This window comes from Centropristis striata, chromosome 8 (assembly GCF_030273125.1).
Source record: "Centropristis striata isolate RG_2023a ecotype Rhode Island chromosome 8, C.striata_1.0, whole genome shotgun sequence".
NCBI classification, from domain to species: Eukaryota; Metazoa; Chordata; class Actinopteri; order Perciformes; family Serranidae; genus Centropristis; species Centropristis striata.
Window position 1 is genome coordinate 2,601,063 of NC_081524.1, and position 26,249 is coordinate 2,627,311.

General features: G+C 38.5%; 1 protein-coding gene across 2 annotated transcripts; it reads left to right on the forward strand.

Annotated features, from left to right (window-relative positions):
- Positions 1-2,489: 2,489 nt before the first annotated feature.
- ndufaf6 (NADH:ubiquinone oxidoreductase complex assembly factor 6) lies at positions 2,490-25,234 on the forward strand. Of its 2 annotated transcripts, none has more exons than XM_059339227.1 (9): positions 2,490-2,780; positions 4,806-4,905; positions 5,024-5,146; positions 5,263-5,319; positions 5,470-5,572; positions 6,256-6,389; positions 13,561-13,662; positions 14,981-15,037; positions 23,696-25,233. In XM_059339227.1, exons 1-9 carry the CDS (start codon positions 2,590-2,592, stop codon positions 23,822-23,824), a joined length of 996 nt encoding a protein of 331 aa, XP_059195210.1. In that variant the 5' UTR covers positions 2,490-2,589; the 3' UTR covers positions 23,825-25,233. The 2 variants fall into 2 exon arrangements, with proteins under 2 accessions (XP_059195210.1, XP_059195211.1); XM_059339228.1 differs by having other exon boundaries at positions 2,641-2,780; positions 4,806-4,909; positions 23,696-25,234.
- Positions 25,235-26,249: the final 1,015 nt, after the last annotated feature.

Genomic DNA, 26,249 nt, shown 5'->3' on the forward strand with positions numbered 1-26,249 from the left:
ATCAGTCATATAGATGTTCAGTGTAAGTATCATGCATCATCCACGCTAGCTACCACACTAGCCGCTAGCTGCTATATGTTTAGCATTGAGGTGATACTTGAGGCTGGATGTGCTGCTATGGTGATATGTGAATTCCTTGTTGCCTAGCAACACAACCATGCTCTTATGGACGCTTCCATCCGTTGGTTTTTAGTAACTAAATGTCCCATCACCCACGGGGCCAACCAAAGGTCTCATCAGCTTCTTCCTTCATGTTCACTGTGGTTTGTTGTTGTCTCAACTCATCAACGCTAGTTGGTGCTCCAGTATAATCGGTCCGCCTGAAACTCATCCAGTGAGAAACGTTCCGCGGTGCAAAAATAAGTGCGATTAAAATGCGTCAATTTTTTTAACGCGTTAATTTTTGTGTCATTAATTTATCTTAATTAACGCGTTAAAGTCCCGGCCCTAGTTCTAACACATGATTTCAACCTTGAAAAGAGTCCTGACTGAATTACAGTATAAGCAGCTGTCCCGCAGCATTAATCAGGATTAGCAGCTCATAAAAAGGTTAATGAGCCACTGTTGCATGAATGTGACACTTGAACAGAGATTCTGATTAGTATTATGCTATTTTTTTTACAACAGTTCCCTATCGAGTCCTTCTCTTGGCTGTTGCTGGTGTGTCTCTCAGTGTCAACGTCTTGTTGACAGTCTGCATGGCGTTCCTTTGGTATGTTACAACACTGGATTATACTTTTTGTTATTAAAGCTGTGCTGTTTATAGAAATAATACACTGGATGTAATTTATAAATGGCCTTTTCTTTTTCCCCACAAAGGAAAGCCAGAAAGAAGGTGAAGCCAACAGAACAGGAGAGAGTTTACATTTCATTGGATCGTAAAGACGAATCTGCAGAGTATGATGTGTTACAGCCCGACTCGAGGACTGCAACAAAGAACAGGAGGAGAGGCGAGGATCTGTACCAAAACAGCCAAAGTTATTACACAAGTGTGCCAAACAGAGGTAAAAACGGGGCGCGTAGGCACGCCGGGACGTCTTCCTCAGACGGCGTAGATGGGGAGCGTGAGCGTCAGACAGCGGGGGGAATAAATGAACTCCACCGGGCCCAGGTGCAGCACATTACTTGATTAGTCTCCACCTCCGCTGAACCTGGAACGCAAAACAGACCAACCAATAACTGGACACAACAACCCCCCCAGCATAGATGGCAGAGGTCGTCACAGATGTCATTGCCCAAACTCCAAGATTACAATGTTGACTTCCACTGATGATGATCTCCATAATTCTGATCTCGTCTGACAAAAGACTGAAGGTTAAGTTGTCAGGCTCACTTGTATGTTTTATATTGAGGCAAAGTGCTTTGTCACTCTGATCTTTCCTGCAATGTCTTCAATTGCCACTTAATGGTGTGTTTACAAATCTATTCTCTACAGAATGTGATAAATTGCTCATCATTTGTGACATATATTCAATTGAAAACTGTACAAATAAAATATATTTTATGTTCAAACAGATAAACTTTTGTTTTTTGTTCATTTATGCTCTGAATTCTGATTTTTATGTGATCTGTTTTCTGTTATGTTTCACACAGCGCCCCAACTTTTTCAGAATCAGGGTTCTATAAATACTCTCTATGAACCTCTGATGCTGAACTTGTGTTTAAACTTAATCAGAGAGGTATTAATTATGATCTTTGGTCATTCTTTATTTCTTACACTCTTGCTGGCAGTGGTGGACTCGAAAAAATAAAAAGGGCACATTCTGCAAAACATGGGGCCCTGAAAATGCACTGAAAACAGAAAATTGTTGGACCAATTTAAAGAAAAAACTTCATTTGGCAAAATTACCAACCAAAGCATTTTTTTTTCAAGTTGGTGCAACAATTTTCTATTTTCAGTGTGGAGATAATTTCGAAGTTTGTAAAAAATGTGAAAACATCTTTTTTGTGAAACTCAAAGCAATCTCATAATAATAATAATAATAATAATAATAACAGTAATAACAGTTATTATTATAATATAACCATTATTATCATTATTATGATCATAATAATAATAATGTGTTAATTTATTGTTGTTATTATTATATTGATACATTTGATATATTAAATGTATTTGATATATTATCAATATAAAGATATTTTTGATAATGATGATAATAATTATAATAATAATGTGTAAATTTATAATAATAATAATAAAAAGAAAAAGAAAACCGGTGATACTCCAAAAACAACTACATACTAATCCATAACTTGTTTTTATTTATTTTATTTATTTGCACAGAAACGTTTCAGTCGGCAGAAATATCTGTGCTCTTATTTTGGCGGCAGCATCGTGTAACTTCCGGTAATAGTTATTTGTCATGTTGACTTGCACATTTTTTTTCATGTGATTTTAGCAAAATATCTACACATTTACAGTTAAATGACAGTGCCAATTGTAAATGTTAGTTTTTATAAGCCCGTATATATATTTTTTTAATTAATCGGCTGGAATTTAATTTAAAAAAGTGATTTTAAAGCCTGCCTGGACTGACCGGGGGGGAATGTTTTTAATGTGACACAAGGGTGAAGTTGAAGGGGAACATGGCAGCTGGTATCAGTGTTAAACATGGATTATTAAGCAGTAAAACGTCGCTGTTTCACGCTCTGCAGAGGAGGATTTCACCCGGCAGAGTTTGTTTACAAAGAGCGGCGGATATTCAGGTTGTGAGAGATTTAACCAGCGCGACAACAGACTCACAATCTAATGAGAAGTACTGCCTGGACCTGGTCAGGTGGGTCTGACTGCACTGACACAAGCCACATAAAGTTGAATTAATCTATTTACAGAGCAGATATTGCATCTAAATCCACGGCTGGACATGTGAAAGTATGTCTTTAAATATATATATTACTCAGCTTAAATTATAACCTGCAGAATGTGAAGGAAAACATTTAAAGTTGGAGAAAACTCCACGCCAGACTCCATTCAAATTTCCTATAGAAATATAGATATTGCAATAATTCTCAACAGTTGTAAACACAATTAGAAAAATTATTATATTTATTGGATATATTGTGTTCAGTGTTCATTTCGGCCCAATAAAATATGTATTTAAAGGAAGTACCACAGTGTAAGTAGCCTACAACTCCACGCCAGACTCCGTTCAAATATCCGGTAAAAATGTAAACAACGCAATAATTTTCAACAGTAGTAAACACATTTGGAAAACTTATTATACTTTTTGGTAATGTTGTGTTCAATGTTCATTTCGGCCCAATAAAGCACGTTTTTAAATTAACTATCACAGTGAGAGGAGGGAGACAATGTCAGGCCAGACTCCATTCAAATATTCGGTAGAAATATAAACAACGCAGTAATTCTTAATAGTACTAAGCACAATTAGAAAACGTATTATACTTTTTAGTAATGTTGTGTTCAATGTTCATTTCGGCCCAATAAAATATGTATTTAAACGAAGTACAGTGAAAGAAGGGAGCAAACTCGCCAGGATCCATTTAAATATCCGGTAGAAATGTAAACAACGCTATAATTCTCAACAGTAGTAAACACATTTAGAAAACTTATTATTTAAAAAACTATATATTTATTGGATATATTGTGTTCAGTGTTCATTTCGGCCCAATAAAACTTGTATTTAAATGAAGTAATAAAGTACTACAATTAAAGTAGGGAGACAACTCGATTCAAATATCCGGTAGAAATGTAAACAACGCCATAATTCTTAACAGTAGTAAACATATTTAGAAAACTTATCATATTTATTATTAAATATGTTGTGTCCAATGTTAATATCGGCCCAATAAGCATGTTTTTAAATAAGGTAGCATAGTGTAAAAACTCTCTCTTACAAGCAAAAGTACTGCATATTCAACAATACTGCCATCAAATTGTACTTAAAGTACCAAAAGTAAAAGTGCTAAATATGCAGAATGACCAATTTTTATAATAAGTAGTTGTAGTTAGTTATTATTGATGCATTCATGTGTTATTTATATATATCCGGTATAAATATAAACAACGCCTTAATTCTTAACAGTAGTAAATACATGTAGAAAACTTATTATACTTTCAGATTTATTGTGTTCAGTGTTCATTTTGTCCTAATAAAGCATGTATTTAAATGAAGTACCACATTGAAAGTAGGGAGACAACTCCTCGCCAGACTCCATTCAAATATCCGGTATAAATATAAACAACGCAGTGATTCTTAACAGTAATTAACACATTTAGAAAACTTATTATACTTTTTAAATATGATGTGTTCAATGTTAATTTCGGCCAAGTCTCCCATTCTTTTCTTTCAGTATTCAACCAGAATTGACGAAAAATGTTTAGCTTTGAAGTCCTGAAAATGTTTTTTATGAATTTTTGAAAAATGTTCAAATCTATTATATATGTAAAGCTATATAAAAAAAACACTTTTAACTTTAACTTTTGGATAAATGACGCTAACAACAACTCCTCCTTCTGTCCTCCTTCATCTCTCTCCACCTCCCTCTTTCTTTCCCCCTTCCTCTCTTCTCCCCCCACCTCCTCCTCCTCCTCCTCCTCCTCTTCCTGTCTCCTCCTCCTCCTCCTCCTCTCCTCCTTCTGTCTTTCTCCTCCTCCTTTTCCTCCCTTTGTCTCCTCCTCTTCTCTCCTCCTCCTCTCTCTCCTCCTCCTCTCCTCCTTCTGTCTCTCCTCCTCATTTTCCTCCCTTTGTCTCTCCTTTCCCTCTCCTCTTCCTCCTCATTCTTTTCCCCTCCTCCTCTCTCTCCTCCTCCTGCTCCTCCTCCTCCTCCTCTCTCCTCCTCAGGTCCAGAGACTATGACGGCTTCGTGTCCTCCCTGCTCCTCCCAGAGGAGGCGCGGCGCTCCTCTTTGGCTCTGAGAGCCTTTAATGTGGAGCTGGCTCAGGCAGGTAGTCCTCCAGCCAGACGGATCAGGAGTTACTCCTCATTATACCTCTAATAATAATAACAATAATAATAATAATAATAATAATAATTAGTGTGTTGTGTCTCCTGTGAACCAGGTGAAGGACTCCGTTTCCCAGAAGACCATTGGTTTGATGCGGATGCAGTTCTGGAAGGCGGCGATAGAAGAAATCTACAGAGACGAACCTCCCAAACAGCCGGTCAGCTCCGAGCTCTGGAGGGTAAATATCACTATGATCTAGAAAGATCAGCAGATACCTGTCTGTCTGTCTGTCTATCTGTCTGTTTGTTTGTTTGTTTGTTTGTTTGTTTTTAATCTGGTGGACGGTGTGTGCAGGCGGTGAGGAAACATTCCCTGTCGAAGCGCTGGCTGCTGAGGATCATCACAGAGAGAGTGAGACACAAACACCAACAGGACTCTTTATTCTGCTGGAGGATTATAAAGGTTATAATGTGTGTGTGTGTGTGTGTGTGTGTGTGTGTGTGTGTGTGTGTGTGTGTGTGTGTGTGTCTCTGTGTGTGTATTGTGTGTGTGCTCCTCCAGGAGAAGGATATGGAGGACCGGGCCTACAGGAACCTGCAGGAGTTGGAGAAATACTCAGAGAACACACAGTCCTCCTTAATCTACCTGCTGCTGGAGAGTTTAGGTCAGACCTCCTCCTCCTCCTCCTCCTCCTCCTTATCTTTCTTCTCTCCTCCTCCTCCTCCTCCTCTTCCTCCTCCTCCTCCTCCTCCACTTCCTTCCTCTCTCCTCCTCCTCCTCTTCCTCTTCCTCTTCCCTCCTCCCTTCTCCTCCTCCTTCTGCTCTTCTCCTCCTCCTCTCTCTTTTCCTTTTTCTCCTCTCTCCTCCTCCTCCTTTTATCCTCCTCTCTCCTCCTCCTCCTTTTATCCTCCTCTTCCTCCATCCTCTTTTCTACCTCCTCTTTTCCTTCCTCCTCCTCCCTCCTCCTCCTCCTCCTCCTCCTCCTCCTCCTCCTCCTCCTCCTCCTCCTCCTCCTATCCTTCCTCCTGCTCCTCCTCCTCCTCTTCCTATCCTTCCTCCTCCTCCTTCTTTTCCTCCTCCTATCCTTCCTCTTCCTCCTCCTCCTCCTTTTCCTCCTCCTCCTCCTTTTCCTCCTCCTATCCTTCCTCTTCCTCCTCCTCCTCCTCCTTCTTTTCCTCCTCCTATCCTTCCTCTTCCTCCTCCTCCTCCTTTTCCTCCTCCTCCTCCTATCCTTCCTCCTCCTCCTCCTCCTCCTCCTCCCTCTCTCCTCCTCCTCCTCCTCCACCATCATAGTGTAGTTATTCCAGCCCCTCAGAATCCAGTATTAGATGTTGTTTCTGTCTGCAGGTATCAGAAGCGTCCATGCAGACCACGCAGCGAGTCACATCGGTAAAGCTGTGGGCATCGTCACCTGTCTGAGGGCCACGCCCTACCACAGCAGCAGGAGGAGGGTCTACCTGCCCATGGACCTCTGCATGCTGGTGAGACCCTGCTCCTCCAACTCCTCCAACTCCTCTAACTCCTCCAACTCCTCTAACCCCTCAGACTCCTCTAACCCCTCAGACTCCTCTAACCCCTCAGACTCCTCTAACCCCTCAGACTCCTCTAACTCCTCCACCTCAGTCTCGACTCCTCAGACTCCTCTAATTCCTCAGACTCCTCTAACTCCTCAGACTCCTCTAACTCCTCAGACTCCTCTAACTCCTCAGACTCCTCTAACTCCTCCACCTGAGTCTCGACTCCTCAGACTCCTCTAATTCCTCAGACTCCTCTAACCCCTCAGACTCCTCTAACTCCTCAGACTCCTCTAACTCCTCAGACTCCTCTAACTCCTCCAACTTCTCCAACTCCTCAGACTCGACTCCTCAGACTCCTCTAACTCCTCAGACTCCTCCAACTCCTCAGACTCCTCTAACCCCTCAGACTCCTCTAACCCCTCAGACTCCTCAAACTCCTCTAACTCCTCAGACTCCTCTAACCCCTCAGACTCCTCTAACTCCTCCAACTCCTCAGACTCCTCTAACCCCTCAGACTCCTCTAACCCCTCAGACTCCTCTAACTCCTCCGACTCCTCTAACTCCTCAGACTCCTCCGACTCCTCTAACTCCTCAGGCCTGAAGGAGAAACTCACCAGAATGCTTTCAATATCTCATCTCAGTTAATAATGTCAAGAAGAATAACTTGACTTCTTTTCAACTGTTTTTATATTATTCTTATTCTTTATAGTTATTAAGAACCCATAGAATATTACCCCAAAAAATGACATAAAATGACAAAAGAAAGACACAAAAAGACCAAAATAACCACACAAAACTACCAGAAAAATTACATAAAATGACAAAAAAATACACAAAAAACTGCTTTCTCCACATATTTATATTGATAAATAAACTGTTCTATCATATTCTAATTAATTGAGATGCACCTGTAGTTGTCGGTGTCCTTTAAACCTGCATTTAACTGAAGTGAAGACATGAAACCTGTTGAGCTCTGACTCGACTGAACACACACACACACACACACACACACACACACACACACACACACACACACACACACACGCACACACACACACACACACACACACACCTGTGACTCATGGCTTTGACATGATATTCCTGTGGACGGTGATATAAATGATGGTTACATAAGGAGCCGTATGGTGAAACACAGCAGATTTCAACTGGACGCAGAGAAACTAATGATGCCGCAAACAATTTGCAACCTTTGTGTCGCCATCTGTCCCACATAGAGAACAACAAACTGCTGCTGCTAATGGAGGATCTGAGTGTGTGTGTGTGTATATATATGTGTGTGTGTGTGTGTGTGTGTGTGTGTGCAGAAGTATTTAGGTTGCTGCATGAAGCACGCAGGCTCTGCCCTTAAAATCATCAGCTGCAGGATGACGCTGCTGACCCCGAGGCCTGCAGAGCTCGCTCACCTCACATCACCTTCACTCTGCAGCCTGCAGGGGGCGCTGCTGACACACACAACACACTCTCTCTCTCACACACACACACACACACAGAAAGAAAGACACAAAAAGACCAAAATAACCAAAAATAACACAGAAAATTACCCAAAAATGACATTAAATGACAAAAGAAAGACACAAAAATATGAAAATAATAAAAAAAACACAGAAAATTACTCCAAAAATGACATAAATGACAAAAGAAAGACACAAAAAGACCAAAAAAAACAAAATAACCAAAAAAACACATACATTTACCCAAAAAATGACATAAAATGACAAAAGAAAGACACAAACAGACCAAAATAATAAAAAAAACACAGAAAATGACCAAAAAATTACATAAAATGACAAAGGAAAGACACAAAAATACCATAATAATCAAAAAAACACAGAAAATGACCAATAAATGACATAAAATGACAAAATAAAGACACAAAAAATACCAAAATAATAAAAAAACACAGAAAATGACCAAAAAATTACATAAAATGACAAAGAAAAGACACATAAAGAACAAAATAACCAAAAAAAAACACAGAAAATTACCCAAAAAATTACATAAAATGACAAAGAAAGAAACAAAAAGACCAAAATAACCAAAAAATGACAAAAGAAAGACACAAAACGACCCTGCCGCCTGCAGGGGGCGCTGCTGACACACACAACACACTCTCTCTCTCACACACACACACACACACACACACACACACTCATATGGACCACTGAGCTCATGTTCTTCATGCAGGGTGACTTACTCATCCCTGCAGAAGTCAAACAAAATTAAATTTCATGTTTCTCCTGATTAACACGCAGGAGTCGACTGTGCAGACAGACAGCAGATGGAATATGTTTTTCTGTGATCTGCGACTGGTTGTGCATGATAAATACTTACATATTTATATATTTCTGAGGAGGGCAAGGAGACTAATTGTATAAAAGCTATTTTTTTTAGCTTTAATTTTCTGTTTTCTTGTCTGCACAGTAGATACGAAGTTTTTTATTGATCCCCAAGGACAGAAATAAATCCAGACAAATTGAGAAAGTATGAGAAGTAAATAAGAGGATGCAGTGAGTGTTTCAGACCTGGTGGGGCTTCCCAAGTAAAATGTTTTTAATGTCAGACATCCATTCAGGTGTTTTCTCCGTGTTCGTTCTGCAGCACACACCGCTGTGAGTCCATGAACGAGGAAACCTCAACCAGCCGTTTCTATATGAATCTATAAGTCCTGCAGCTCTGTGGAATCAGCACAATCAGAACAACTCAAACAGTCTTTGTGCAGAATAACAAGAAGAAGAAGATTACTTTATAAATCCCACAATGGGGAAATTCAAACTCTGCATTTAACCCATCCTTTTTACACACAAGTGAACACACCATGCAAGGAGCAGTGGGCAGCACATTACTGCGCCCGGGGAGCTGTGCAGGGGGGTTAGGTGCCTTGCTCAAGGACACTTCAGTCCTAGACCTAGATCAGTACCGGGATTTCAGAATTTCATTTCTCTGATAAATGTTTTTTTTAAACTTGAATAAAATGGAATTTATATATAAACACTTTTCCAATCGTTCACAAGTGTCAGGAATGCAAATAAAGATCACCAAAAAAGACACAAAACTTCAAAAAAGATACAAAATGACCAAAAAAGATACAACATTTCCAAAAAAGATACAAAATGACCAAAAAAGATACAACATTTCCCAAAAAGATACAAAATGACCAAAAAAGGCACAAAATTACCAAAAAAAGACGTAAAATTACCAAAATAAAAAGTTGTGAAATGACAAAAAAACACAGTTACCAAAAAAGACGTAAAAGTACCAAAAAAGACAGAAAATTACCGAAATAAAAAGGCGTGAAATGACAAAAAACCCCACACAATTTGCAAAGAAAGACATAAAATTACCCATAACAGTTTTCTCCACATATTGTCCAAATTGAAGTATTGTCGTGTTTCCATCCTCTCCTGTCCTCTTGTCTCTGCTCTGTGTAAAAAAAAGACACAAAATGACCAAAAATGACAAAAAAGACACAAAATGACCAAAAAAGACATAAATTGATTTAAAAAAAACCCCCACACAATTTCCAAAAAACACAAAAATTACCCACAAAAACACAGACATAAAATGACCAAAAATTTCACAGTCTACATATTGAACTATTTCCATGTTTCCAGCCTCTCCTGTCCTCTCCTCTCTGCTCTGTGTAAACAGCCTCTCCTGTCCTCTCCCCTCTGCTCTGTGTAAACAGAGAAGTATGTCTAGCAGGTCAGTGCAGCATCACGTTGATGCCCTCATGGCTGCAACAAGCAGAAGATTTATTGAGCGGAAAGGAAGCAGTTTCTGTCTGACTAACAGTAGATTTTTAAATAAAACAGAAGCTGAGGCGGCTCTGAGCTGGAACAGTGTTGGTTTTTTCACTCTGCAGGTTCCTGTTTTGTTTCTAATGTAGCCGCTTTCATCGCTTCATTTAAAAAAAAAAAATTCTCTTTTCAGCCTTCCTTCCGTTATTACCTGCCTCGTTTCGCTCTGCGTCAGTCCGTCGGCCCCAGGCAGCTCCTGTGGTTGAAATAGTTATGAAGCAGAAATCTGTTGGTTATTTTGGTCTCGATTAGAGCAGGAGATGAGATCGGGTCAGTCCCCGCAGGCTGCAGGTCTGAGGCGTCGAGCAATAGATGAATGAATAAATGTAATTACACGTGTGGAGAGGTGTCAGATCCACAAAGGAATCTTCATTGTTCATTCTGCTCATCACATGAATAATAATGTGTCATTAAAGTTCACATTTTCTGGCAGAGGGAGCAGAAGAATAAACAGATTTTATTTCCTCACATATCCAAAAGTTTTGTGCTGAATAAAATGCCGATCAATGTGACAAAAGACGATTACGTGTGGTGGTGCGGCGTGGTGGTGCATTGTGGGGGTGCATCCTGGCAATACGGCATGGTGGCACATCATTGTGGTGCGGCATGACGGTGCATCCTGGCGTTCTGGCGTGGCCGTGTGCTGTTGCGGTGCATCATGGCGGTGCATCATGGTGGTGTGGCATGTTGGTGCGGCATGGCAGTTCATCCTGGAGGTGCGGCGTGACAGTGTGCCGTTGCCGTGCATCATGGCAGTGCGGTTAATGGTGGCTGTGTTGGTGCATTGTGGTGGTGCATCCTGGCAATACGGCATGGCGGTGCAGCATGGTGGTGCGGCATGGCGGTGCGGCGTTGTGGCGTGGCGGTGTGCTGTTGCGGTGCATCATGGCGATGCATCATGGTGGTGTGGCATGTTGGTGCGGCATGGCAGTTCATCCTGGAGGTGCGGCGTGACAGTGTGCCGTTGCGGTGCATCATGGCAATGCAGTTAATGGCGGCTGTGTTGGTGCATTGTGGTGGTGCGCCGTGGCATTGTGGGGCATCGTTCTGGTGCATCCTGGCGATATGGCGTGGCGGTGCTATTGCGTGCCATAGTGTCGCGTTGTGATGCGGCATGGTGGTGCATCCTAGCGGTGCATCCTGGCGGTGCGGCGTGGTGGCGCGGCGTGGTGGCGCGGCGTTGCAGTGCATCATGTTGGTGCATGGTGGTGAGTGTAATTACATGTGTGGATCGGTGTCAGATCCACAAAGGAATCCTCATTGTTCATTCTGCTCGTCACATGAATAATAATGTGTCATTGAGGTTCACATTTTCTGGCAGAGAGAGCAGAAGAATAAACAGATTTTATTTCCTCACATTTCCAAAAGTTTTCTGCTGATGAAAATGCCGATCAATGTGACAAAAGACGACTAAACCTGATTCTGTCTAAATGTGAGCTGCATTTTTATCATCATGCTTGTATATAATTATGTTGAAAATTCCTCCGAAGGCAGTCTGAAAAAAGGAATTATCAATCAATAAATAAATATCTTACATACATTAATTTCAGAGTATCGATTCTTCTCTATCTGTATTCTGCTCTTCTACTCTTCTGTCAGACTGATTCATTGATGTGAAAACGCTTTAATTATCGTCAATATTTATGTCTTAAAAGCCAAGAAAATAAGAAGTTGTTGATGTAGCTCAAAATAATAAAACTTTCACAAAATGACTTGAGATCTTGTGAGAGTCTTTATTTTGAGACCCGAGGTAATTGTAGTTGTTATTTTTCTCTCTTTTTTACCACATTAATTCCTGATTTTGTGATATCAAGTCATTATTTCTTTTAGAATTTCTCTCATTACTTTCAGATAGTGAGGAGTCATTACTTTTTGGTACTTGGTCCTTTTTTTAAAAGAAGATATTAAGTTATTATTTTGAGAAAGTGTCATTAAATGACTTGCAGTACCTTTTTCTTTTCATCATAAAAAATGTTAAATTTACAATCATTTTCTTTCTATTACTAAAGCAAATCTGCCTCTATGAAGCGGCGGCTCCTGGTTTCTGTTGTAAATCAGTAGCCATCGGTGGATGAGATTCTCCAGGCGGGTCAGATATTGATCTTGCAGTTCTCTCAGTACTCACTAAATTAAATTAAGAATCACTGGATTTTAATTTGATTCTGTTGAAGAAGATCAAAGTTTACCCTGCAGCGAGATGGTTTGGCGTGGTGCATCGTGACGGTGCATCGTGACGGTGCATCGTGACGGTGCATCGTGACGTGCATCGTGGCAGTCTGGCGTGGTGGTGCATCATGTTGGTGGTGCATCATGTTGGTGGTGCATCATGGTGGTGGTGCATCATGTCGGTGGTGCATCATGTTGGTGGTGCATCATGGTGGTGGTGCATCATGGTGTTGGTGCACATCATGGTGTTGGTGCATCATGTTGGTGGTGCATCATGTTGGCGGTGCATCATGTTGGCGGTGCATCATGTTGGTGGTGCATCATGTTGGTGGTGCATCATGGTGGTGGTGCATCATGGTGGTGGTGCATCATGTTGGTGGTGCATCATGGTGGTGGTGCATCATGTTGGTGGTGCATCATGGTGGTGGTGCATCATGTTGGTGCACATCATGGTGTTGGTGCATCATGTTGGTGGTGCATCATGGTGGTGGTGAATCATGTTGGTGATGCATCATGGTGGTGGTGCATCATGTTGGTGGTGCATCATGTTGGTGGTGCATCATGGTGGTGGTGCATCATGTTGGTGGTGCATCATGGTGGTGGTGCATCATGTTGGTGGTGCATCATGGTGGTGGTGCATCATGTTGGTGCACATCATGGTGTTGGTGCATCATGTTGGTGGTGCATCATGGTGGTGGTGAATCATGTTGGTGATGCATCATGGTGGTGGTGCATCATGTTGGTGGTGCATCATGTTGGTGGTGCATCATGTTGGTGGTGCATCATGGTGGTGGTGCATCATGTTGGTGGTGCATCATGTTGGTGGTGCATCATGGTGGTGGTGCATCATGTTGGTGGTGCATCATGTTGGTGGTGCATCATGGTGGTGGTGCATCATGTTGGTGGTGCATCATGGTGGTGGTGCATCATGTTGGTGGTGCATCATGGTGGTGGTGCATCATGGTGTTGGTGCAGCGTGGTCCAGTGGAAGGCGGTGCCCCCACGTCACCGTGTCACACTCAGTTTCTGCTGTTATTCCTTCTTTCAACAGATTACAGAGAACGCAGTTCTCATGTGAAGTGGAGCTAAAATAACCAGAAGCTGCCAGGAGAGAAATGATCCACGTTCCTTCTGTTTCTGTGTTCCTGCAGCACGGAGCGTCTCAGGAGGATTTCATCCGCGGCAGCCGGGAGCAGCACGTCCGCGACGTCACGTACGACATCGCCAGCCAGGCTCACGTTCATCTACAACACGTACGTTTTACTCAAGTACTGGTGTGTGTGTGTGTGTGTGTGTGTGTGTGTGTTTCAGAGGTTTAAAGTTCTGAAAATGTTTTAGTTTTTGCACCAACTCGTTAATGCAGCTGTGACGAGCTCTGAGTTAATTGGCTTGCAGACTTATTCGCCCTTCTGAGGCTTTTTTCATTAAGCTGCTGCCAAAACATTCATCAGCATTTCTGTTTTATTTGAACCTCGTTTATACCAATTAAGAAAGTCTCGGAGCACCGTGTGAGAGTTAATACGTCTATAAATTAGAATTTATTTCCTCCTGAATGCTTTAATCGTGTTTACTGTCTTATATGACATCCGAGTCAATTAGGAAAGAGCTTTAATTAATAAATAAAAGAGCAACAGAGTGCAGAAGGTAAACCTGTCATTACATTTAATGGATTCTGTGTATTTAAATCTGCTATCCATAATAATAATAATGATAATAATAACTCATATTGTAGAGCATGGGTCTCAAACTGGCGGCCCGCAGACCAATTGCGGCCCTCGTGACGATATTTTGTGGCCCCCACCTTGATATGAAAGTTTAATGTGAGTTTTATATGAATGGCACTTTACCATGTTGTTTGTGGAAGATCCCTTTAATTACTTTTTTGGCTACTATTTTGTGTCTTTTTTAATAATTTTGTGTCTTTTTAAATAATGTGTGTGTCTTTTTTTAATAATTTTGTGTCTTTTTAAATAATTTTGTGTCTTTTTAAATAATTTTTGTGTCTTTTTTAAAAATAATTTTGTGTCTTCTTTTGTCATTTGTGTCCTTTTTTTAAAGTAATTTAGTTTTTTTCAGTCATTTTGTGTCTTTTTTGGTAATTCTGTGTATTTTTTTTGTCATTTTGTGTCTTTTTTAAGTAATTTTGTGTCTTTTTTTGGTCATTTTGACACCGCCTCCAGCGGCCCCCAGATAATCTGAGTTTGACACCCCTGCTGTAGAGCAAACACCGGAAAATAAATAATGAAAGAAAAAACTGTTAAAATGAGACTTTTTCACTATCTCAGTGGTCTCTTATTTTATTATTTCTTCTAAAAATTGAAAAGACTTCCAAAATAATACTCACTCAAAATTAAAAAAAGATGATTATTATTGATCTTTAAGTAAATCATTTTAATAAACAGCACTTTTACACGTTTCTTACTGTCAGGTGGTGCTCCTGTTTGTGATTACACTGTTTTCTTTTTGTGTTTGTGTGTGAATGAGAGTAAACAACTGTAAGAAGCACCTAGTGAGGCTTATTTGACCACATGAATGGTGTTAGAGCTGTTTGTTGTCCTCTCTCTCCTGCAGGCGCGATCCTTCAGCAACAGCGTCCCAGCAGCCGCCAACGTGGCCTTCCTGCAGACGGTGAGTCCTCAAATAAAACCACAGCCTTTAAAATGAGAGTCTGTTTTCACCAGAGCATCAAAAACATCTGTTTACACACTCTCTCACAGCTCATGCAGAATAATCCAGGTCTCATCTGTCCAGTCGGATGCTCAGGACTTCCAAACACATGCATTTTATTAATCAAACATGCACAAAATGACCAAAAATAAAGACCAAACATCACCATGAAAGACACAAAACGTCCAAAATAGATACAAAATAACCAAATGACAACATCAAATAACTAGCAAAGACACAAAATGACCAAAAAATGACCAAAACCAGTTTTCTCCAGTTATCGTCATGTTTCCAGCCTCTCCTGTCCTCTCCTCTCTGCTCTGTGTAAACAGCTTCTCCTGTCCTCTCCTCTCAGCTTTGTGTAAACAGAATTTAATGTTTTTAACAGGATCTGGTTTATTTTAAATGACACATGGAGAATAAAGACATTCTGACAGAAATTTTAACAACATTTTAACACTTTTTTATAAAAGAAACCTTCATAATATGAGCTGTTCAAGGACCGTCGGAAAGTTCAAATTCTAAAACAGGGGTCTCAAACTCAAATTACGTGGGGGCCGCTGGAGGCAGTATAGAAATGACCAAAATAAGACACAAAATGACCCAAAAAATACACAAAATGATTACAAAAAGGAAAAAAGACACAAAATTACCAAAAAAGACACAAAATTACTAAAAAAAGACACAAAATTATAACAAAAAGGAAAAAAGGCACAAAATTACCAAAAAAGACACAAAATTACCAAAAAAGACACAAAATTACTAAAAAAAGACACAAAATTATAACAAAAAGGAAAAAAGGACACAAAATTACCAAAAAAGACACAAAATTACTAAAAAAGACACAAAATTATAACAAAAAGGAAAAAAGGCACAAAATTACCAAAAATGACACAAATTTACCAAAAAAGACACAAAATTACAAAAAAAAGACATAAAATTATAACAAAAAGGAAAAAAGGCACAAAATTACAAAAAAGACACAAAATTACTAAAAAAAGACACAAAATTATAACAAAAAGGAAAAAAGGACACAAAATTACCAAAAAAGACACAAAATTATAACAAAAAGGAAAAAAGGCACAAAATTACCAAAAATGACACAAATTTACCAAAAAAGACACAAAATTACTAAAAAAAGACATAAAATTATAACAAAAAGGAAAAAAGGCACAAAATTACAAAAAAGTTCAAGTTCAAGTCTCATTTGTCCAGTCAGATGCTCACGACTTCCAAACACATGCAGTTTTTAACCAGATTTCACCGAGTACATGACGTATTTCAGTTCTCAGGGCTGCAGGAACAGAGTGACGTCCTTCTGAGAGAGAGAACACGTTTCTCTCTTCCTGACGCATCAACTGGCTGAACTTTCTCTTGTGTCTCGTCCGTGAACTACTGTGTGATTGGTCTGAAATCGACTTTTCAGGACTTCTGCGCTTTCTCATCAAGTCTGAAATGTCCAGAACTTGTTTTGTTCTTGTTCTTGCCAACTGGAGGGCTGTAAAACCTTCAGCTTCCCTCTAAAGTTCTGCCTTCAGACTCTATACAAAATTATTACAAAAAGGAAAAAAAGACACAAAATGACCAAAAAAGACACAAAATTATTAAAAAGAAGACACAAAATTATTTAAAAAAGACACAAAATTACCAAAAAAGACACAAAATTATTTAAAAAAGACACAAAATTACCAAAAAAGACACAAAATTACTAAAAAAAGACAAAATTACCAAAAAGAGACACAGAATTACCAAAAAACCCCACAAAATTATTAAAAAAGACACAAAATTATTAAAAAAGACACAAAATTATTAAAAAAGAGACAAAATTATTAAAAAGAAGAGACAAAATTATTAAAAAAAGACACAAAATGACAGAAAAAAACTAAATTACTTTAAAAAGACACAAAATGACTCAAAAAGACACAAAATGACCAAAAAAATGCACAAAATTATTACAAAAAGGAAAAATAGACACAAAATGACCAAAAAAGACACAAAATTACTAAAAAAGACACAAAATTATTTAAAAAAGACACAAAATTACTAAAAAAAGACAAAATTACCAAAAAGAGACACAGAATTACCAAAAAACCCCACAAAATTATTAAAAAAGACACAAAATTATTAAAAAAGAGACAAAATTATTAAAAAGAAGAGACAAAATTATTAAAAAAAGACACAAAATGACAGAAAAAAACTAAATTACTTTAAAAAGACACAAAATGACTCAAAAAGACACAAAATGACCAAAAAAATGCACAAAATTATTACAAAAAGGAAAAATAGACACAAAATGACCAAAAAAGACACAAAATTACTAAAAAAGACACAAAATTATTTAAAAAAGACACAAAATTACTAAAAAAAGACAAAATTACCAAAAAGAGACACAGAATTACCAAAAAACCCCACAAAATTATTAAAAAAAGACACAAAATTATTAAAAAAAGACACAAAATTATTCAAAGAAGACACAAATTTTTTTTAAAAAGACACAAAATTACCAAAAAAAGTAAATAAAGGGACCTTCCACACACAACGCGGTAAAGTGCCATTCAAAAATGTATAAACGTTACTTTAATTTAAAACAAATGCATAAACTTCAGTCTGTCTTTTAAATGTTTAGACATAACTACAGAACAGAAGTAAGTCCCTGTGCAGTCTGAGATGTGAATAAATTCAGATACTTTGCAAGTAATTCTGTGCCTCTGATTTTCCATCATGTCTTTTGTACTTTTTTGCCAGAATGGATGTGAAACCGGTCTTAAATTATATTCATTATGTTCTTAAAAAGTCTTACATTTGACTTGTTGAAACCTGCAGAGACCCTGAAGAAGTCAAAGTGTTTTTGTTCTTGTTCTTGCCAACTGGAGGGCTGTAAAAGCTTCAGCTTCCCTCTAAAGTTCTGCCTTCAGACTCCAGGAGGCCAGTTTGTGTTTGATGATGATAGAAGTAGAAGTAAAACTGGAGATAAGGTCAACTAGTCGGCCTCACAGCCTCCTGCAGACTCTTATAGATGGTAGATTCTGTTGATAAACCATCTATTGGCCTACGGATTCACCAGCTCGTCAGAGAGCGTCTGGAGATTATCCTGCTGAACAAAACCTGTGTTTGTCACTGAGATTATTTTCTGCAAAGAGCCAAAATCCCATCGGTTGAATTCTCTACAGACCACCAGGCCGGTCTACAAAAACACATCTTTAAACTCTTCACTGAGCCTGGTGGTGTTCTGACAGTAAATAGAAACATCATTTTCATAATCTGATTTTATGTTGTTGTTTTTGTGTGTGTGTGTGTGTGTGTGGGGGGGGGGGGGGGTTGTTTTGTTGTTGTTTCTTTTGTGTTGAAAATGTTGATCCAGTAACGGAGCATCCTCTTTCTTTAAAAAAGTCTTAAAACGTCTAAAATTCTATAATTTGAATATAAGGCCTTAAAATGTCTAAAACAGGGGACTCAAACTACCTGGGGGCCACTGGAGGCAGAATAAAAATGACCCAAAAAAGGCACAGAATTACTCAAAAAAGACACAAAATTACTCAAAAAAGACACAAAATTATTTAAAAAAGACACAAAATTATTTTAAAAAGACACAAAATTATTACAAAAAGACACAAAATTATTAGAAAGAAGACACAAAATGACCAAAAAAAGACACAAAATTATTTAAAAAAGACACAAAATTATTAAAAAAAGACACAAAATGACCACAAAAAGACACAAAATGACAGAAAAAAACTAAATTACTTTAAAAAGACACAAAATGACTCAAAAAGACACAAAATGACCAAAGAAATGCACAAAATTATTACAAAAAGGAAAAAAGACACAAAATGACCAAAAAAGACACAAAATTACTAAAAAAAGACAAAATTACCAAAAAGAGACACAGAATTACCAAAAAAACCCCACAAAATTATAGAAAAAAAGGAGAAAACAGGGGTGGTCTAATATTTTTTTTCCAAAAATAAACAAAATGACGTACAAAAGAGACACAAAATTATATTTAAAAAAAAGACACATGTTAAAAAAGACACAAAATGGCCAATTTTTTTTTAAATCAAATGACCTAAAATGCACATAAGGGACCCAAAAAAAAGTCACATAATGACCCCCAAAAATGACCAAAAAAGCCTTTAAAAAATACTATTTTTGTTTTTATAAAACAAATGCACCTTTAGTTGTACCAGGCATTAAAATGAACAAGAAACTGAAGAAAACAAGGGTGGTCTAATCATTTTTTCCAAAAATAAACAAAATGACCTACTAAAGAGACACAAAATTATATTAAAAAAAGACACAAAATGGCCAATTTTTTAAAAAAACAAAATGACCTAAAATGCACATAAATGATCCAAAAAAGTCACAAAAATGACCCCAAAAATGACCAAAAAGCCTTTAGAAAATACTTTCAACGATTCAAAATGAGCTACAAAAAGACACAAAATGACATCAATAAAACCATGTTAAATGTCTAGATATCAGCTCTTAAATTAAACTCTTGTGAGTTATTTTTGTTGTTATAAAACAAATGTACCTTTAGTTGTACCAGACATTAAAATGAACAAGAAACTGAAGAAAACAAGGTGGTCTAATCATTTTTTCCATGACTGTAGGTGAGTTTGTGCTGAAAACAATGATTCCACCATGACATGGTAAACATGTTTCATCTATATATAAAGGCAGGATGAGAAGGAGTCAAAAACAGACAAAATAGCCCAGTTTTCCAATAGGTCAAACAGCCTTAAAGAGCATTATCTTTCTGCGTATTTTCCCGTCTGGATCTCTGAACATGCTGTTAAACGTAGGCGCAGGTGCACCACTCGTCTGTTTAAAGACAGTAAAGACGCTGCTGGCGGAGAGGAAGAGTCGCTGGCGTGGTAAAGTCTTCACCGTGACTAAACGCTGATCCTCGTCAGGTTGGTTTCAGCGCGGCGGCGGTGATGTAAGTGGAAGGCAATCATTAAAAACAGAAACGGGGAAGAGAACATTTAGAATTGGAGCATGTACCTTTCTCTGTTTCCTCCATCTGTCACACGGAGCGTCTTGGGGAAACTCAGCATCAGGGAATTCTCTTTTTTTTTTAAATCTGTGTTCTGGGAGTTTTTAGATAACGAGCACCTCAGGGAACTGGCTCACAGCTCACAAACTCATTTACAAACACAAACACGAACACACACGCTAACTTGTTCACATTTACAGAGCTGCTGATTCTCCACAAGCAGACCAACCAGTTCTACAAACAGTGTAATAAGAAGGAAGTTACAGCAGCAGTAAACGAGCTGCAGCCCCGAGAGGCAGATCAATAGTTTCTCTCTGGTGCACGGGAAAAAAATCCTGAAATAATTAAAAAGAGTTATTTTACAGGGTTTTTCCTTTCTTTTTTTCCTTTTTTTTCAGAGCAAATGCCATAAAAAAACCCTGGTAAATTATTTTATTACAATTATTCACCATAAAATAAAAGTTGAAGTCTGTAATTTAATATAATGGGATATTATAGATTTTTTTTTCAGTATTATTCAATTGTTCGATGGTGTTCAATATTTAATTACAGTTAATTCTATGTAAAAAATAAATAAATAAAATATAAAATATACATATTGCTGAATTTAAAATCGACTTTGTTTTTGACAGTAAAACTTCAAATTTAATGTAATTTCTTAAAAAACACTAACTGTCATATTAAAGTAAAAAAAAAACAGGTGGGCAGGAGAGGCTGTTTACACAGAGCAGAGGGGAGAGGACAGGAGAGGCTGGAAACTGGAAAATATGTGGAGAAAACTGGTTGTTACAACATTCAGGGTTTTTTTTTGGTAATTTTATGTTTTACTGTTAATTTTGTATCCTTTTGGCTTTTTTTAAGTTTTTTTTAACATATTATTTTGGTCAATCTATGTGTTTTTTTGGTCATTTTAGGACTTTTTGGCCATTTTGTATCTTTTTTTTGTTATTTTAGGTATTTTTTATTACTTTTATTTGTATTTTTTTGTTATCCGACGTTGTTATTTGCTCATTTTGTGTCTTTTTTTTGTGATGTTACATCTTTCGTTTTCTTATTACAACATTCGTGACACTTGTGGGCACTTGGAAAAGTGTTTATTTACAAAATTCCATTTCATTCCAATTTTTTGTTAAATTATTTACCAGAGAAATTCAGCTTTTTTTTCAGATTTCTGTCATTCTACCTGTGTTATTCTGCACAAAGACTGTTTGAGTTGTTCTGATTGAGCTGCAGGAGCTGCTGAGAAAGAAAGAAAGATAGATAGATAGATAGATAGATAGATAGATAGATAGATAGATAGATAGATAGATAGATAGATAGATAGATAGATAGATAGATAGATAGATAGATAGATAGATAGATAGATAGATAGATAGATAGATAGATAGATAGATAGATAGATTGATTGATTGATTGATTGATTACTTAATTCATCCCCGAAGGGAAATTCGGTTGTCACAGCAGTCCAGTATTCAAGTACAATAAAATACAATAGAATGAAATACTGAGGTAGCATAAATAAAAACAACAGTAGAAAAAAAACACAGAATAGAACAAGAACACTTTTAAATTAAGAAAGAACATCAGTTGGTAGGATGGTTGGCAAGATGATGGTAATAATTAAACTGGTGATATGATGCAACAATGCTATTGTGACTAGACGGTATATAAAAATAACAATAGTACAGTATATAATATATATAATATAATATGTAATAATAGACAATAAACAATAGAAAAATAAAATTAAAAATATAAATAAAGTAATTAAAAGTAAAATAATATAATATATAATAATAATAGTAATAATAATAATAATAAATAGGGCCGGTAAGGCCGGTATAATAATAATAGTAGTATATTACAGTATATAGTAATAATAGTAATAGTAATATTATTGCAGTGAAACACAAGGACACAGAGAGGAAAATGTGAAAAACGCCCTGAAACGTCTCGTTAGGTTCAGAGGGTTAATGTAATAAAATCAAGTAGAAAAACCTTTAAACTGGGAGGATTTAGCACATTTAGATTTGTGCAATTTCACGGCTTATTGTGTCAATAATTGGAGGAAAACGACGCTGCAGTCGGCCTTTAATAAGCAGAAGCTGTTTCTTTGTGTCTGCAGTTTACAGTAGATGAGTTTCCTCTCCGCTCAGTAAACGTTCTTCTTGCTGCAGCCATGAGGGCGTCAACGTGATGCTGCTCTGACCTGCTAGAAATACAGGAGAGAAACCTGCACACAGTAAAAAGCACTCTGCCCTCCTGAATGCAGAGCTGTGATTTTCATGCTGCAGTGGGCCTCTACATGTGAGCCTCTTAGTGTGTGTGTGTGTGTGTGTGTGTGTGTGTGTGTGTGTGTGTGTGTGTGTGTGTGTGACACTTCCAGCCTGGTGTGTGCTCTCTCTGGTCCACGTGAAAAAAAAAAAGCCGACACAGCCACTTGTGCTTTCTCGCTGCGCTGAAAATTTAATTGAGATGAATCGCAGGTTGTGAGGAGCGTCATGTGAAGCAGCAGGACGCTCAGAAGGACACACACACACACACACACACACACACACACACACACACACACACACGCTGGACGGCCTCGTGCCTCTTTCACTGTAACACATGAATCTTTATGTGAACCTTGCTGAGCCAACAAGAGGAGACAAATAACAAGCGTCAGGTCAGCCTTCATTCAAAAAAACTAAAAAAAAAAAACCCAAATAAAATTCCCATAGAAGAAATAACCAACATGAGTGTTTTTATCTGCCTGGAAAGAAACTTCAAGGTTATTTTGAATCCTCCAGACTACAGAAGCCCTGAAAGGCAAGGTGGACATTTTTTTTTCGGGTATTGTTGGTCAAATCTCGTATGTACGAGATACAACGTTGTACAAGATAAACTTAGGTTTTGGTCCCCAAAAAAGGCGTACGTACGAGATCATCTTTAGAAAAACTTTGAGGCTTAGTTAGGCTGTTTTGATTATTTTGGTCATTTTGTGTCTTTTTTGGTGATGTTACGTCTTTATTTTTTTGTCATTTTGTGTCTTTTCTTTTTACAACATTTGTTACACTTGTGGGCACTTGGAAAAGTATTTATATGTTTATATTTATATATTTTGAGGGAAGTGCATGATGCTTTTGACAGTAAAACTTTAAATTTAACACTTCCTGCCATATTAAAATAAAATAAAATGTATTAGTTAGTAACTTAGTTATTCTACAGATATATGTTTTTTAAATACCGATATTTAACGTATATTATCTATATTTTTCAAGAAATTATCTTGAAACCTGGCTCTGTCTGTATGGGACAAAGTCATGTAGTATGATCTATAGAGAGACATGGATATCATGCAGTATGCAGGCAGAAATATATTTTCAGACCTCCAGAAAGAGAAAACACTGATGTAAGAGAGATAAAAGAGCCTGTTGAGCTACTTTATAAAAGTCTTTAAAGTATTTAGTTGAACCAGATTGCATATTGTTTAATTTTCATGCATTAACATTTGAAGTAAAGTGTTCAGTGCAGTTGTGTTTCTTCTAAACGGTTAATGGAGATCGTGTCCATAGTGGTAAACGTGTGGGAAGCCTGTCTTACAGCCAGCTCTTCTTCTGTGGTGCTGTGTGCTGCAGGTGGTGTTGGAGGACTACCTGCAGCGAGTCAGGAGGGCCGACTTTGATGTTTTCCACCCGAGTCTGAAGAAAAGGAACCCGCTCATCCCCATCCAGCTCTACCTCCGCTCCTGGAAGAAGACCTACTGACACCAGAGCTGCTCCTCCTCCTCCTCCTCCTCCTCCTCCTCCTGCAGGACTGGAGCTCTGACCCTGAAGACCACACTGTACCAGGTCCACAGAGACCCCAGACTTGTTTTGAACCACTGAATTTTGCCTCTTTAATAAAAGAAACACGCACACTATGAGAGACACCGCCCGTCGTTCCTCCACACCAGCTCCACTCCTTTAAAGCTTTCAGGCTCTTTGTTTGAGACGAGTGGTTCAGAATATACTGGAGATCCTAGTGAGCATCTTTTCATCCAGATACCTCCAGACAACTTCTTTTGTACGATCAAGTGCAGCGGCACCTGCAGAAACACCTTCACCAGTTTGGCACCACTTGTTAATGTGCAGCATTTAGAAATAGAGCTGCAAAGTCACAACAGAAACTGTCTCCTGAGGACACTAAGTATTGATTACAAATTATTATATATTATTAGAAGAGTTGGATATCGGCTGCAAAGATTGAGCCTCCTGCAGGTTTATTTTCACGTTATGTGGCCCAATAAATATGTGCAGTAGTAGTTGATGACATCACAGATTTTTAAATCACTTTTCTCAGCCTCGAGGAAAATTTTAAAACCAAAAAATGCACGATAGAAAGAGTCATAGGTCTCTTCCTCATCTGCAGGGTGTTTCTCTCTCATAGGGTTTTTGGACCGGGAGCCGGATCAGAGCCGGTTCTCTTCTGGTTCGCAGTCAGTTCAACTTGTGAACCAGTTCCCAACCTGTTTGCTTTCCCGCTCCAGGCTCAGTAGCCACGTCATCACGTCACTGCTAACATCTGTACACGTCTCCTTCCTCTCAGCCAGAATAACAACAGACCACATGTCTCTACAACACATCTGTGCTGCTCATCTTCATCACTATGGCAACCAATACATTCTGATAAACACTCAACTATCATGTTAATGTTGGACTTTGTTGTAAGCTTGTTGTGGGCTAGCATTAGCCCGCTAGCCCATATAAGTCACATTGCAGTTAAACAAACAAATAAATTAATGATACATGTTTTAGTTGGTCTCTCTTCAACGGCACTGAGTTGGTCTTGGTCTTGCTAGCCGCTAATGCTAGCACGCTATCGATCTTTGGCTAACGCTAGCACGCTATGATCGCCGCTAATGCTAGCACAGTATTGATCGGCAGCTAACATTGGCATGATATTGATCGGCCTCTAACGTTAGCATGCTGTCCATCGGCTGCTAATGTGCTAATGTTAGCGGCCGATCGACAGTCTGAATCAATCCCAATACAGTTAAACAAATCAAATAAATGAATGATACATGTTCTAGTTGGTCTCTCTCAACGGCACCGTGTTGGTCTTGGTCTTGCTAGCCCGCTAACGCTAGCACTCTATCGATCGGCCGCTAATGTTCACAAAATCCACGGTTAGGTTGATACATCATTGTGAGAGAGGAGACATTGCTAGTTCCAACATGTGCTTCATTTATTTGGCAAACACAGTTATCTTTAACAAAGAAGCATAGGCTCTATCAACACTTGACTGAGGTCCCTTTGTTTGAAATTAATTGTTAGCATGCTATCGATCGCCAGCTAACACTAGCACGCTATCAATTCGGCCGCTAAAGTGCTAGCCCGAATCAATCACATTACAGTTAAACAAATCGAATAAATGAATGATACCCGTTTCTCTCAACAACACCGAGTTGGTCCTGTTGGTCCGATAGCCCCGCCCCCAGCCCCTGACCAATCGGTTCGTGGTTGAAGACCAGCAGAATGTTGGTGCTGCTGGGGAACCAGTTTTCCCGGCCAGGAGCCGGCTGTTTGGCGGGAAAACCAAAGAACAGTTCGCATTTGGGCACCGGCCAGGAACCGCCTCCAGTGGAAAAACCCAATAACTGTCTCCTCTGGTTCGGTCTCTGAAGTCGTGAGTCTCGTGTAAAAGTCAAACTATCTTTTGATATATTTTTGTAAGAAATATCCTTTAGAGGACTGAAGAACAAGCAGCTCAGTGTCGGTGTGGCAGCAACATGAAAAGCTGCTGTTAGCGTTCTAACAGAGACTTCAGTCCTCCACAGCTTCCTGCAGAGTCTGCAGTAAACTTTAATCCCATTCATTTTAAAGTTTTCTCTACAAATTACTCAGCAGATTTTTATGATATTAATCTGACAACCAGTGTCAGTAAATGTGAGTTTTTCTTTGCTTTATTAATAGGACTCTTTGTTCTTTTTGATCTGGTTTATTGAGGAAAGTATTACAGAGGGCTTTGATCTCATTCTGGTTTAAAATCAAACTCAGCGCAGAGAAACAATTAGAAGAAGAAGAAGACGAGAGTTGTTGAGTGTTTGAAGTGTCCTGCACAATCACTCCACTGTGTGTGTGTGTGTGTGTGTGTGTGTGTGTGTCTGCAGAAATAAATGTAATTTTCTGTCACTGCCGTATTGAGTGTTTG